General features: G+C 44.0%; 1 protein-coding gene across 1 annotated transcript in view; it reads right to left on the bottom strand.

Annotated features, from left to right (window-relative positions):
* Positions 1 to 655: 655 nt before the first annotated feature.
* The window catches only part of RUBCNL (RUN and cysteine rich domain containing beclin 1 interacting protein like), a 30,254-nt gene continuing 17,197 nt past the window's right edge, over positions 656 to 13,712 (bottom strand). The window contains exons 7-12 of the mRNA XM_023508953.1: positions 12,457 to 12,521; positions 6,972 to 7,210; positions 6,228 to 6,289; positions 3,199 to 3,352; positions 2,501 to 2,591; positions 656 to 819 (exon numbers count right to left, since the gene is read on the bottom strand). Coding sequence (XP_023364721.1) covers positions 707 to 819; positions 2,501 to 2,591; positions 3,199 to 3,352; positions 6,228 to 6,289; positions 6,972 to 7,210; positions 12,457 to 12,521 — 724 coding nt within the window. The 3' untranslated portion in view covers positions 656 to 706. The remainder of the gene's footprint in view (positions 820 to 2,500; positions 2,592 to 3,198; positions 3,353 to 6,227; positions 6,290 to 6,971; positions 7,211 to 12,456; positions 12,522 to 13,712) is intronic.

Genomic DNA, 13,712 nt, shown 5'->3' with positions numbered 1-13,712 from the left:
GCCTCCCTTCACTTAGCAGGGTAGAGAGCAGAGATGACAAACACAGGTTCAATTTGTTCCATCTGAAAGAGTGCCATCTAGAGGCAACTGCTTCAAACTTCACCTCAACCAGACCTAGACCCACTGCAACCAACTCTTATCTTGAAATAAATTTAACTGTAGAAGAAATGTGCACTTTCTATTCAAACCCTGGGATGAATAAAATGTGTAAGACTGATACATTTACCAAATGGCACGTAACTGAAAGTCTGTGTTTTGAATGAATAAAAGCCTGAGCAAACAGATTTTGGGGTTGCATTTTTGTTCATTGAATCTACCAGTCAGTTTTATCAAACAAGCTTTCAAAGAAGAGGAATTGAGTCATTCATCAGTTACAGTTCACACATATGAAAAAACTGGCTCCAGCATTAGCCAAATATAGCTATTCAAATACAATTTAAGAAGTATCAAAAAACTAAAAAAAAAAACCTGGTAGCAGCAAAAGTATTAAACATCTGTAAACAAACCACTAGTAACAACTTTATGCTTAATAATAAAGAATCTGCATTTTTTTAGAAAACATTAAGTCTATACAATAAAGAGAATATTGGCCATCTTTTTTCTCTGCATATACAATACCTGATACCTAAAAGGTTATCAATGATAAACACAAATTGGTGCGATCTTAAGGCATGGTGACAAGTCTTTTTCACAATGCTCAGAAGCATCAAGTCGCTGCAGAGGGCAAACTTTCCAAAAGTCTTCTCCGAGCTGACATCCTGGCGCACCGGGGGCACTTGGAGGACCGGAAACACTGCTTGTGAAAGCAAGTCCCACACACTGCAAGCAAGAAGCACGGCCATCAGCAAACGCACTATCTTGTTTTCTCACATGCTTAACGACACTCACCCCATCCTAGGAAGAGAAGGGTTCGAATCCAGAACCTAGAAGCTTCCAAAAAGGAATCAGCCAGACTGAAACTCCCTGGGATTTTAGTTCTCCCAACAGGTCATAAGCATGAGGTTCAGAGAGCCTAGTGGACGGTGAAGTGCCCTTCAGATATGCTGAAGCACTAAGGCCCATGAGACTTAGTGGCTGACGGCTCTAGGAAGCAGATTGCTTCTCTGGAAATGGCTCTAAACGGGGAGAGCTGCCTCACCCAAGGTCATGCGCCTTTCCTGGCACCAGACTACATCCAGTGACCAGTCATTGTTGGATTTAAAGGCTTGGCAAGCCCACTATCCCCAGTTTGGAACAATGCTGAAAGGTCACCCAGCTCCAGAGCTCCCCATGAGATGGGATGAGCACTGCTGCAATATTCAATGTCATATAGTTACGTTGTTCCATGTTGCCACCTTCACACCCCTATAGGCATTGAGCCAGAAAAGATGCAACTTTCTGCACAAATCCCGGTCTCAGAGTCTCTATGCTGGGGAACTCATCCTACAACACTGCGTAGCAGGTGTCCTCAAGCTACAGCCCACAGGCCACATGCGGCCTGCCAAGGACATTTAACCGGCCCACCGGGTGTTTTTGCCACCGCTGTCTGTCCTACTTAACCTCTGCCTGTCGTTGTAAACTATAGTCCAGCCCTCCAATGGTCTGAGGGACAGTGAACTGACCCCCTGTTTAAAAAGTGGGAGGACCCCTGGCCTAAAGAGTTAGGGGAGACACCAGACTGGCCTAAGAAGAGGACCTGCCCATATCAAGGGTGAAGGCAGAGTTCATTACCACGATCTCTCTATGAAACGGGGTTTAAAAAGCATGGGATTCCCTTGGGCACTAATGCAGTAGAACAAGAATTTGCAACCCTTTCTGTAAATGTTTTAGACTTTGTGGGCCATATGGCCCTTATGATAGCTACTCAACTCTGCCACTGCAGTGCAAAAGCAGCCAGAAACACTTCCACCTCGGACGTGAATGTGCTCCAGTTACAATACAGGGGCAGGCAGAGGCAACAAGGAACAGTCTCTTCTGTCCAAACCCTGTATCAGGAGCCATAATCCTTTGTCCCTGCCCTACCCAAATGCTCCTTCTCCTGTGCCTAGAACTTTAGTATCTCCGATCCAACATATAAGCACACACCAGCATAATCATACTTTCTTTTTTTTTTTCTGAGACAGAGTCTCACTACATTGCCCTTGGTAGAGTGCTATGGTGTCACAGATCACAGCAACCTCCAACTCTTGGGCTTAAGTGATTCTCTTGCCTCAGCCTCCCAAGTAGCTGGGACTATAGGCTCCCAACACAACACCTGGCTATTTTTTGTTGCAGTTGTCATTGTTGTTTAGCAGGCCCAGGCCGGGTTTGAATCCGCAATCCTCGGTATATGTGGCTGGCACTGTAACCACTGGCTATAGGCACTGAGCTCATAATTGTACTTTAAAGAAACAAACTCTACCTAAGTTATTAAGCTATTTATTCAGCTTAAGTTAATGTTTTGCTTGTTACTAAATTTAAATCAGCTCTGCATTCAAGTTACTAAGCTGTCGTTAAGCTTTCCATTATGTTATTCAGCTACCTGAACATCTTCTGCACGTTCCAGTCTGAAATGGGAAGATGACAGTCGAGTTCTGGCAAAATTCACAGATAAAGCCCTTTCCTTGACACAGCTGTAAAAGAAAGCATCAAAAGTGATCATCCACATGGGTAATTCCCTTGATAGAGAAGCTGTCAGTCACTTTTACAGAACTCTCAAAAGCATCAAGTTTTGAATGTCTGTGATTCTAGCCTCTAAAAGGAAAAAAGATAACATTCTGCAGCGATGAATGGATCAGAAACAAAAATAACGCACCTTCATCCATTTCATAACAAGGCAGTTTTAAATTCCCAGAAAAGATCATAGTTTAAAACATGTGTTCTTAAATGATCTCATTTCATTTCTGTTTGCTGCACTAGAATTCTTTAGGCCACGTAGACACACAGCTTCACGCTCCATCAAATCCTGAGTCCACATGGCCAAGAGATTTGGTACATCAGGACAGAGGGAGCCCTAAGCCAGGCTGGACACTCAGACTTTGAAGTCACTTGGCCCAGGCTCACGCTGCAGCTCAGTTCTGCCTGATTCTTCACAGTTCTGAACCCCAGTTTTCTCATCTAGGGTGTCACCAGCACTTCCTTCAGGGTTTGCGAGAGTTAAGTAAGGTCAAATGCAGAACGCCCAGAAGAGGCCCTGGTGAAGAAAGGACAGCTCGGGGATTGCTCCCGGAGAATCCTCACCTCACAGCTGGCCACGTGCAGGAGGGAAACTTTCAGAATGTTCTTGAGCAAGGGCGCCACCAGCCCCTTCTTGATCCTGACTAGGTCCTCCAGGGAGAACAGGTGGCGCTGGTCAGTCAAGTGTCCCGGCACCTGCTCAAACTCCTTCAGGGCGCTGCCACAGAGGAAACAGGGTTGTTCAGAAACCACCCACACCGAGGCTGGGAAGAGCAGAGCCAGCTGTTGCTGCTCGGCACTCACGCTTAATTTTTTTAAGCCCAATTAAAAAAAAAAAAATAGCCCCAAGAACAACAGTGAACCTTGCTTACCACTGCTCTACATACTGCCAAGTTTGCTTGGAAGCCAGGAAGTTAAAATTCCACAAAAGCTGATTTCAAACAGCTGCTGAGCAAAAAAAAACGCTTCTCTTGCTGCCTGCCCTGTGCACACACTGAGCAAATGGAAACATTGGTTTTCCAAGTCCCAGAAATATGCACTTAGTGCTGTTTAATTTCTGAGTCATCAAAGTTACTGCCTTACTCATTCGAGCTAAATCTCAAGTCTTTCAGGATCACTGAGTGCTGTCTCAGCTGCAGGAGGATTACTGCTCTCAGGCAGGCGTGTGACTCTCAAATCTGAGTCCAACCCTGAGCTCAACATTCAGACCTTCCATCACAGGTAGTCACTTAGATGTCCTAGGAAATTCAATAATGGGCATTCAAAACATACCTTAATCTTCTCCAAACCCAGCTGGTCTCCACTTGAATTCCCTAAACTGGCATTTCCAAGCCAGCCACGGCCCACACCAGACTTGGCACACTACTCATGTCAAACTGGCTTTAATTCTCCACCCAGCCTGAAATGCTCACAATCCTCCAGCTCAGGCTTTTTCTCTGAGCCTTGTCTGCTCTCTACTCCACCCCACCCCTAACTGAGCTAAATGCTACCTCCTCTGCAGCCTCCTCTGCAGCCGCACGGCACTTAGCACCGGTGTCTAATGGTTTGTTGGTGCTGACTTTCCCCTTGGATTTAACACAGATCTAATGATTTTTTTTTATCTGAAGCACAGAATGGATATTTAAGGATTAGAATTTTTTGTAGAAGGGAGTAAGTGTGGGGGTGTAGGTACTGGATTTTTTTTTTAAGACAGTGTCTCACTTTGTTACCCTTGGTGGAATGCTATGGCATCCTAGCTCACAGCAACCTCAAATTTCTGGGCTCAAGTGATCCTCTTGTCTCAGCCTCCCAAGTAACCAGAACTACAGGAACCTACCACAACACTGGCTATTTTTAGAGACAAGGGTCTCACTCTTGCTCAGACCGGTCTCAAACTCCTGAGCTTAGGCCACCTACCCTCCTCGGCTTTGAAGAGTGCTAGGATTACAGGCATGAGCCACCACACCCAGCCTCAAAGTGTGGGTACTGTTACATGTTACATACAGATAAAAGGAACTGGCGCCCTGAGACCAATGTCACTCCAATGTCACAAAGTGGAGGCTCAAGGCTTAATAACCTTAAAACGCAAGTTCCTTCCCAAGAAATGTAATTAAAAAGCAATACATCATCATCAAAGATCAAAAAGTTTAAAAACAATTTTTAAAATCCCTATCATCTCATCTCTTATAACAAATAACCTTAGCTCCCTTGAGTAACTTATTCTCTTCCCATTTAAAAATCTCTTGCAATGAACTCACACCTAAACTTTTATTGGCTGTATGATAGTCTACATTGTGAATATGGTACTAAGCACTGTGCTATTACTGAATACCTAGGTTTTTAATGTTTTGTTAAAAAAAAAAAAACAACTTGTACTTTAAATTTCTGCCCATATTCATAGGTATGTCCTTAGGATAAACCTCTAAAAGTAGAATTTCTAGAGACCATGGTCTTAATTGGTCTTGCCTCTTTGTAAAGTGTTTTTAAAGCCACACTGGTCCACCCATGTTCCTAGTAGCATCATTCCCAACAGCCAAGGAGGAGAAACAACCCAAAAAGTCCATTGATGAATGGATGGACAGACAAAATGTGGTACATACATACAATGGAATGTTATTCAGCCTTAAAAAAGAAGGAACGCAGACACAGGCCACAACATGAAAGAAGTCTGAAGACATTATATTATGTGAAATAAGTCAGTTACAAAGAGACAAATAAGATCCTACTTATGTGAGGTAGGTGAGCAATCCAAATCATAGAGACAGAAAATAGGCCAAGTGTGGCGGTTCACACCTGTAATCCTAGCACTCTGGGAGGCCCAGGCAGGAGGATTGCTTGAGCTCACAAGTTCAAGACCAGCCAGAGCAAGAGTGAGAACCCATCTCTATTAAAAATAGAAAAAACTAGGCTGGCACCTGTGGCTCAAAGGAGAGGGGCACCAGCTCCATTATGCCAGAGGTGGCGATTCTAACCCAGCCCCAGCCAAAAAAAAGAAAAAACGAAAAAACTAGCTGGATGTTGTGGCAGGCTATAGTCCCAGCTACTTGAGAGGCTGAGGCAAGAAGATTGCTTGAGCCCAAGAGTTTGAGGTTGCTGTCAGCTATGACACCACAGCACTCTACCCAGGGTGACAAAGTGAGACTCTGCCTATAAATAAATAAATACAGAAAGTAGAACGGTGGCTGCCAAGGGCTGAGGCAGAGGAAAATGGGAAATTGTTTAATGGTACAGAACTTCAGTTTTACAAGAAGAAAAGATCTCAGAGCTGGATGGTGGTGATAGTAGCACAACAATGTGAATGTGCTCAATGCCACCAAACTGTGTACTTACAATGGTTAAAATGGCTAATTTTATGTTCTGTGTCTTTACCACAATTTAATACTACTAATAAATAGGCTGTTGGCTAAAAGTGTTTCATCTTTTACTGGCCCATTCTTCTAAATGAGTTAAATCTTCCACTAGTGACTTAGAGGGTTTAGTAATTTTAGAGAGGTGGTCTGCATTCCCAAGGACAGCCAAGAAGCCCTGTGCTACTGGGGAGCCAGGAACAGGAGGTCTTGGAGGCTCCGCAGCTGTGTGGAGGGAAGCAGGACTGTCCCAGCCAAGAATCACACCTGGCAGCAAACCTGCAGGTCTTCAACAGCTTCTTGACATGAAAAAGCTGCTCCTGGATGTCCTAAGATAGAGACCAAACAGGGGGAAGAGTTAAATGTGATCAGTGATACCTGCAATGCACAAGTCAAATGTAAATGTTATTTTCTTAACCTGGAAATGCTACACAGGTAGGAAAAAAACCTTTATAACAAGCCGCCTATAGAGCAGGAGTTCTTAACCAAGTCCACTGATCCAGGGAGGGCCCTGACTGGATCCAGGCTTTGTGGGCTCTGAAGCTTACACACTTTGGGGGCCTTCTTCAAGCAGAACACAAAGCTATATGTAAATATAAAATTCATGGGGGGCACCTGTGGCTCAGTGAGTAGGGCGCCAGCCCCATATACCGAAGGTGGCAGGTTCAAGCCCAGCCCCGGCCAAACTGCAACAAAAAATAGCCAGGCATTGTGGCAGGCACCTGTAGTCCCAGCTACTTGGGAGGCTGAGGCAGAAGAATCACCTAAGCCCAGGAATTGGAGGTTGCTGTGAGCTGTGACTCCACTGCACTCTACTGAGGGCGAAAAAGTGAGACTCTGTCTCTACCAAAAAAAAAAAAAATTCAGTATGAAGTGGAAAGAGCCTGTGCAGATAATGGACCCTAAGGTGTGAGTTCTGCCGTCTTTACGATACACCTGCCTCTCAGAGGGAGGGTCCACCTGTGGAAGGCAGGAAACTAGGGTGACACGCAGGATGAGGTGGCTGCTCACCTTCACTCTGTCCAGCTCCTTGGCTTTCTCATAGAGGCTCTGGCTGATTCTCAGCAAATTGAAAATGGGCTGGTGCCATATGCTGTCCAGCAACCGTTTGGAGAAATTGCTGACGTGGTACTTCCTGAAGTCCCACATCATCAGAATCCGGGCGGGGATGCAGGACTCTGCGTACGAGTGACAGCAGTCACAGAAGTACTTCCCCAGGTACTCACAATACCGGAGCCGCTTCACAAACTCTGCGGAGCACACTGGGGGTGAGTGTGGCATGGGAAACCTACCCTGGGCTACCCCCCACTTCACCCCCACCTCCAATTCCTACGCAAGATTCAAAGACTCAGATCACTTTTTCATGATGAAAACCATACTTGACCTTGTGACAGCTGGAAAAACTAGCAAGGACTTAGGGACTGACGCCCGCTCATGAGCTTTGCCTTAGCAGAACAGACGTCCAATAAACAGAACCCTCCCCAGATACTCCTGGATTTTGAAGACAGGCATCACAAGCTGCAGTATTGCTAAAAAAAAATTTGGTTTAGGACCTGGAAATCAGACACTGTGTCTCGCTAGCAAGAAGGCCAAGGGCAGGTCAGAATCTCTTCAGGATGCCTCTCCTGAGAGTCTGAGTAGGAACTCAGAACTGGATGAGGTGACATCACATGTAGGAAAAGTGCTTTATAAAATGTAAAGAATGCGGTGAGGGAATAATGTTAGGAAACATTCATAGTATCCCGAAGAGCTTCCTGACAAATCACTGAGAGAGAAAAAATAGACATAAAACTCTTAAAATATATATAAAGCTCCTTCCAGCTGGAGGATTGTGAGCATAAACGATGGGAATAAGTAAAACATGAAGAGAAGAAATGTGGATCACCAACAGGGATGGGAAAACCAATCTCAGGAACATCCCAGAAGATGCATATTTTAAAACTCAGATACTGAGGCTGCCACAAGTTTAGATGAGTCAGAGCTGGTGAAGTGTATAGTGGTGGTTTCCTAGTAATGACATTTTCATCAGCTGATCAATACATAACCTTGTTTTAAGTGTCTTTCAATGTAAGGACACCTTAATTTATTTAGATTCATTTACATTGAATTCGGTAACAAAAGCACTACAACTCGCACCTGGATAAAGCTTACCAAGCTTACCAATGCACACATTTTCTCCCCGAGACAGAACTTCCTGCACTTAGAAACACTAGTGAAGTCACCAACAGAAAACACAAACATACAAATAGCGACCTGGCACTAAACAAACCATTGCTGCAAGCACTCCCAGCCCATTCCCTGGTCCTCTTTCCCCCCCACCTCCCATTCCCCCGCCCTCTTTCCCAGCCTGTCCCCCGCCCTACGGGCTCTTGCAGCCTGTTCCCATGCCTCCCAGAGTTGAAGCACATGAAAGTCCCACAAAGTTTCACAAAAATCCCCCAAGTTCTCAGTGGATGAACAATGGTAGAAACCCACCAAGGCTGTATTAATCATTGCTATATAAAACTATTGTGATTTAAGATGTATCCATTGTCAACCAAGGCTGTATTAATCACTGTTACATAACTATAACCATTGTGATTTAAGATGTATCCATTGTCAACCAAGCTGTAACCCTGCCAATGGCAACATTCCTTGTACCCCTTGCTTGCTTAAGCTATGCAAAAATGATGGGCTCGGCGCCTATAGCTCAACCGGCTAAGGCGCCAGCCACATACACCTAAGGTGGCGGGTTCGAATCCCCAGCCCAGACCCGCCAAAACAACAATGATGGCTGCAACCAAAAAATAGCCGGGCGTTGTGGCAGACGCCTGTGGTCCCAGCTACTTGGGAGGCGGAGGCAGGAGACTCTCTTGAGCCTAGGAGTTGGAGGTTGCTGTGAGCTGAGATGCCATGGCACTCTACCCAGGGGGACAGCTTGAGGCTCTGTCTCAAAAAAAAAAAGATGAGAAAAAATACTATTAAAAGATAGTGGGCCCTGCACTTAGCCACTGCCTGTCTCCCAGAGCAGCGGCCCCTGTGCAGGTGCACATAAATCACCAATTAATTGCATCTAAGTGGGGTCCGAGTTATCTTTTCAGGTCGCCAAAGTTATTTCACCATGAAAAGGTAAACCCTGGTCCATGCACCCTACATAGCTGATCAAACTTAGCAGTAGGAAGAGAAAGTAGGACAGAAGGGATCAACAAATTTTCCTGATGGAAATCCTCTTTCCCTAACATCTAAAATCCTAACACCTCAATATCCATTCACGCATTCATCAGATTTCATTGAATATATATATACAAAGTGTGATATTTTCAATACAGAATAAACTATGTCCATCTCTTTTAATGTCCTAAGCCTTTAACTAAAATAGAACAAAATAAACCGTTCTAAAACAGTTGTTCGTGGACAGGGGTGATTTTGCCCCAAGGGACATTTGGAAATGTCTGGAGCCATTTTCAGTTGTCACCACTAGGGGGCTGCCACTGGTTGCTACCTATGCTGTACCTGCTCACAACAAAGTCAGTGGGACTGAAGTAAAGAAATCCTGCTCTAAAACACAACTGCTCTCATTTTATGAAAGGTCAAAGTCACGGGGGAAAAAGGAGGGAAATATTCCAGAACAGGCATGTCCAATCTAACTTTCTGTAAGGATGAAAATGTTCTATATCTCTGCTGTTTAATACAGTCGCCCCCAGTTACATGTGGCTACGATTACTTGAAATGTAGCCAGTATGATGGAGGAACTGAATTTTAAACTTTAATTTAAATTTAATTTTAAAAGGCCATATGGGCTAGTGGCTACCATGTTGGGCTGAACAGTGTTAAAACAAAGCTAACCAATGGGAAACAATGACTAAATGCAATGTAAGAAAATTAATTGGAACCTGCATGGAAAAATTAGCCATAAACGACACCTTGAGGTCAATAAATGGACATGAATTAGTAGTAGACAAGATTAGGGAATTGTTGTGCTTTTTTTGCAGTGTAGGAAGTTCCCCTTATTTTTAGGACTTGCGGAAGTTTTGTTTTTTGTTTTTTTTTTTTTTGAGACAGAGCCTCAAGCTGTCCCCCTGGGTAGAGTGTCGTGGCATTACAGCTCACAGCAACCTCCAACTCCTGGGCTCAAGTGAGTCTCCTGCTCCACCTCCCAAGTAGCTGGGACCACAGGTGCCTGCCACAACGCCCGGCTAGCCGTCATTGTTGTTTGGCGGGTCGGGCTGGGGATTCGAACCCGCCACCTTAGGTGTACGTGGCTGGCGCCTTAGCCGGTTGAGCTATAGGCGCCGAGCCGACTTGCGGAAGTATTAATGGATAAAATATATTCACCATGGATGGCACTAAGGAACATGACAACTTGATGCAATACGGCATTCTGGATTGAATTCTGAAACAGATAAAGGACATTAGGGGAAAAAAAAATCTGTTGAAATCTGAATAAAGCCTGTGGCTTAGTTAATCAGACTATACCAATTCTAATTTCTCAGAGTTCATAATGATACTGTTCATTATGTAAGATGTTAACATTAGGGAAAGCTGGGCCAAGGGTATATGGGAACTCACTGTACTATTTTTGCAACTCTTCTGTAAGTCTAAAATTATCTCAGAATAAAAAAAAAAAAAACTTATCCTAACAGCTAGAGGAAGTTCATAAGAAAAGCCCCCAATTATTTATATGCTGTCTACAATCTGTGGCCTGTCTTTCCTTCCTCTTATTCTTACTCCCTAATCACATAAGGCTGCTTTTCAACTGCCACAGGCTCTTTACATATGATGAACACCCACCCCCCTTTCTGGAGACAATCACATCCTTATCAAACCTCTTACTCCCAGCCCTCCCAAACCCAGATTAAGCTTCCTTTCTATAAATCCCATAGCTCTCTTGAATTTTTCTTTCATTATATCCATCACCCTTGTTATTTAGTTACCTGGCTGATGTCTTCCCTATAAGACGGTAAGCAAGATCCTTGAGGGTAGGTCCATGTTGGCCAGATCCATCACTATACCAACAGGGCAGACACACATCTCCATATTTGTTGGTTGGTTGGTTTGTGTTTAGAGATAGGGCCTCACTCTGTTGCCCAGGCTGCAGTGCAGTGTCAAGATCACAGCTTACTGCATCCTTAAAATCCTGGGCTCAGCCTTCCAAGACAGAAGGGACTATAGGTACACACCCATGACTCAACAGAATTTTTTATTTTTTTGTAGAGAAGGGGTCTCACTATGTTACCCAGGCTGGTCTTGAACTGGTTTCAAGTGATGCTCCCACTTCAGCCTCCCAAAGTGCTGAGATTATAGATCTGAACCACTGTGCCTGGACACATCTCCACATGTGAATAAACTTAGGAAAGTACTTAAAAAACTGAAATCATAGTCACGTGCCGACAGTTTCTTACTCATGCATGCAATATTTACTGAGGTACCAGGAAACAATGGTTAACCAAACAGACATAGTCCCTGCTAGACTAACGGGAAAATGAGTCACTGAAAGCAAATTAGTTAGAAACTATAATGCTTGTCAGCATTGTCAGCATTGTCATCATAGTCCTGACAGATTTCTAATTTTATTTTCATTTCTTAAAGCAGACCTCCTCAAAGTCTTTTTTCCTTCAAACACCGACTATCAAAAGCCAAGAGAACTCTTTCTGCCAAGCTCGTCTTCCCAGCCTTCTACAGGTCAGACCTAAGGATGCCCTCACACCAGAACAAGAGATTCCCAGTCTCAAGTGGGAAACTTGCATTTTCTAGGCCTCAGGTGGCCCCAGAATGGTCCTCTCAGGCTACCTCCTCAAATTCAGAAAAGTTTGGCTACCTTCTTGGTAAGCCACCATGCACTCAACAAATACCTTTCATGGACGAACTATGTGTCAGGCACTATTGTAGAAGCTGAGAATAAAATCACGAATCAAACACACAACATATCTGTTCTGACAGAACTTAGAATCTGCTGATGAAGACAGACAATACTAAGATTAATCAGCAAAAATATAAAACAATAGAATATTCTTAGTATGCTAAGAGAGGAAATCAAAGTTATTATTAGGTAACATACAGTGTACATCTGATTGTTTGTAGCCAGGAGTGCAGTGAGGTGGGCATTTTCAAGAGAGAATCCAGAGAAGACCTCAGGACTTTGGGGTGAAGATGTGAAGGAAAAAAGGAATCAGCCTTAGGGGTATTTGCAGGGAGAACTTCTCAAGGACAGAAAACCACAATTGCATATTCCTGAGTCAGGAGTGAGCTGGCAACTTCAAGGCCAAGAGGGAGACCATGTGGCTGGAGCTTAGTGCCCAAGGGGGAAGAGAACTGCCAGTCTAGTTTTCCTCATTCGTGGCTGGTCACACAGCCTTGGAGGTCACGATGCCTTCATGAGAGAGAGAGCAACTTCCAAGGAGTTCTTGTAACAGCTCCCCATCAAGGGAGTCTCCCACAAGAACAGAGCACGGCCTGACCTTGTGATTCTTGACCCTGGCAACACACCATAAGCAGGCAATCCATTCCCCATACTTACTAGGCTCTATTGGAGTTCCACAGCCGGCACAGAAAAAATTCTGGGCTGCCACTACGGCGTCCCTCCTGAGTACAGAAAATGGTAATAGTTGCATTTCAGAGAAGGTTGAAGGAACATTTTTCCCAAATTGGAAAAAAAAAAATGACATCATAATACTTTTCTTGGTATGAGGCTTTAATTTTGTCACTTTTCATTTGGAAAAGAAATAGGTATATTCAACACAATTTTGTAGTTGAAATCACTCCGTCTTTTGAAGCTAGAATTCTTTAAAAGCTTCTGCCAAAACCTAAGCAGAAGTCAGTATCATAAGTAATGACTTCACTAAGGGGTTTGTAGGGACTTTTCATTGCCCAGGTGAAAAGTCTTATCTCCAGAGAGAACTGCAGACATGTTACACAGTGACAGTTCAGGGAGACCAGATACCAGAGGGTGATGCACTTGAAAAGTCCACAAATGGATCCAAAGAAATGTATATGAATAAGAGGCAATGTAGACAAAGCATCAAAGGTGGGGTGAACATTCCAGGGGAGCACTTTCTATTGAATTGTGCCACCATTTTCCATATGATTTGGAATTATTAAGAAAAGTTGTAAAATTTGATTACAGTTCAGGGTCAGCAAGAATGGCCAAAGTAAACATATGCTAAATTTCTGCCCTCGTGCCTTAGAGAGAACTGAGGGAAACCCTAGAGATACCCCACACTAAGGAAAGTGACCTCTAGGATGCCTAGAGGGAGCTCTTCTGCCCAAGCAGCCCCAGAGACTTTTCTTGACATTCTCTTATAAAGGAAAATAAAAAACTCAGGATCAGCCCTCACCCTCAACTACTTATACAAAAGGAAGGCCAACCCTAGAGGCGTCCTGTTCACCCCCTTCCAAATGAATAGTTGTTACTAACATTATGCATTGGCCAGATTGATCCCCAGGGAAAGGTAAAAGGCCTCAGGCATCTACAATGTCTGTTCTCAAGTGCATCTTTTCTGGTGCAGAGCAGAGAGGAGACAAGATCAAACATTTTTCCACCCATGCAGGGATATCTCCTTAGAGTAACTGATTTGTCCTTCATTCCTTTTTTCTTTTCAAACATTCACCTTATCTTATGTAAAATGCAGATTCCTAGGCTTTATAATAATGTAACCATTTGCCTTATTGCCTGCCCCCCTCCTCCTTCTTTCTATACGCCCTCTTCTCTTAAATACTGAAGTTCTGGGCTCAGCGCCTGTGGCTCAAGTGGCTAAGGCACCAGCCACATACACC

This window comes from Otolemur garnettii, unplaced genomic scaffold (assembly GCF_000181295.1).
Source record: "Otolemur garnettii isolate 467f Iridium unplaced genomic scaffold, OtoGar3 scaffold00297, whole genome shotgun sequence".
In the NCBI taxonomy this organism is placed as follows: domain Eukaryota; kingdom Metazoa; phylum Chordata; class Mammalia; order Primates; family Galagidae; genus Otolemur; species Otolemur garnettii.
Note: the sequence above shows the minus strand (reverse complement) of the source record. Positions and strands in the feature narration are given on the sequence as shown.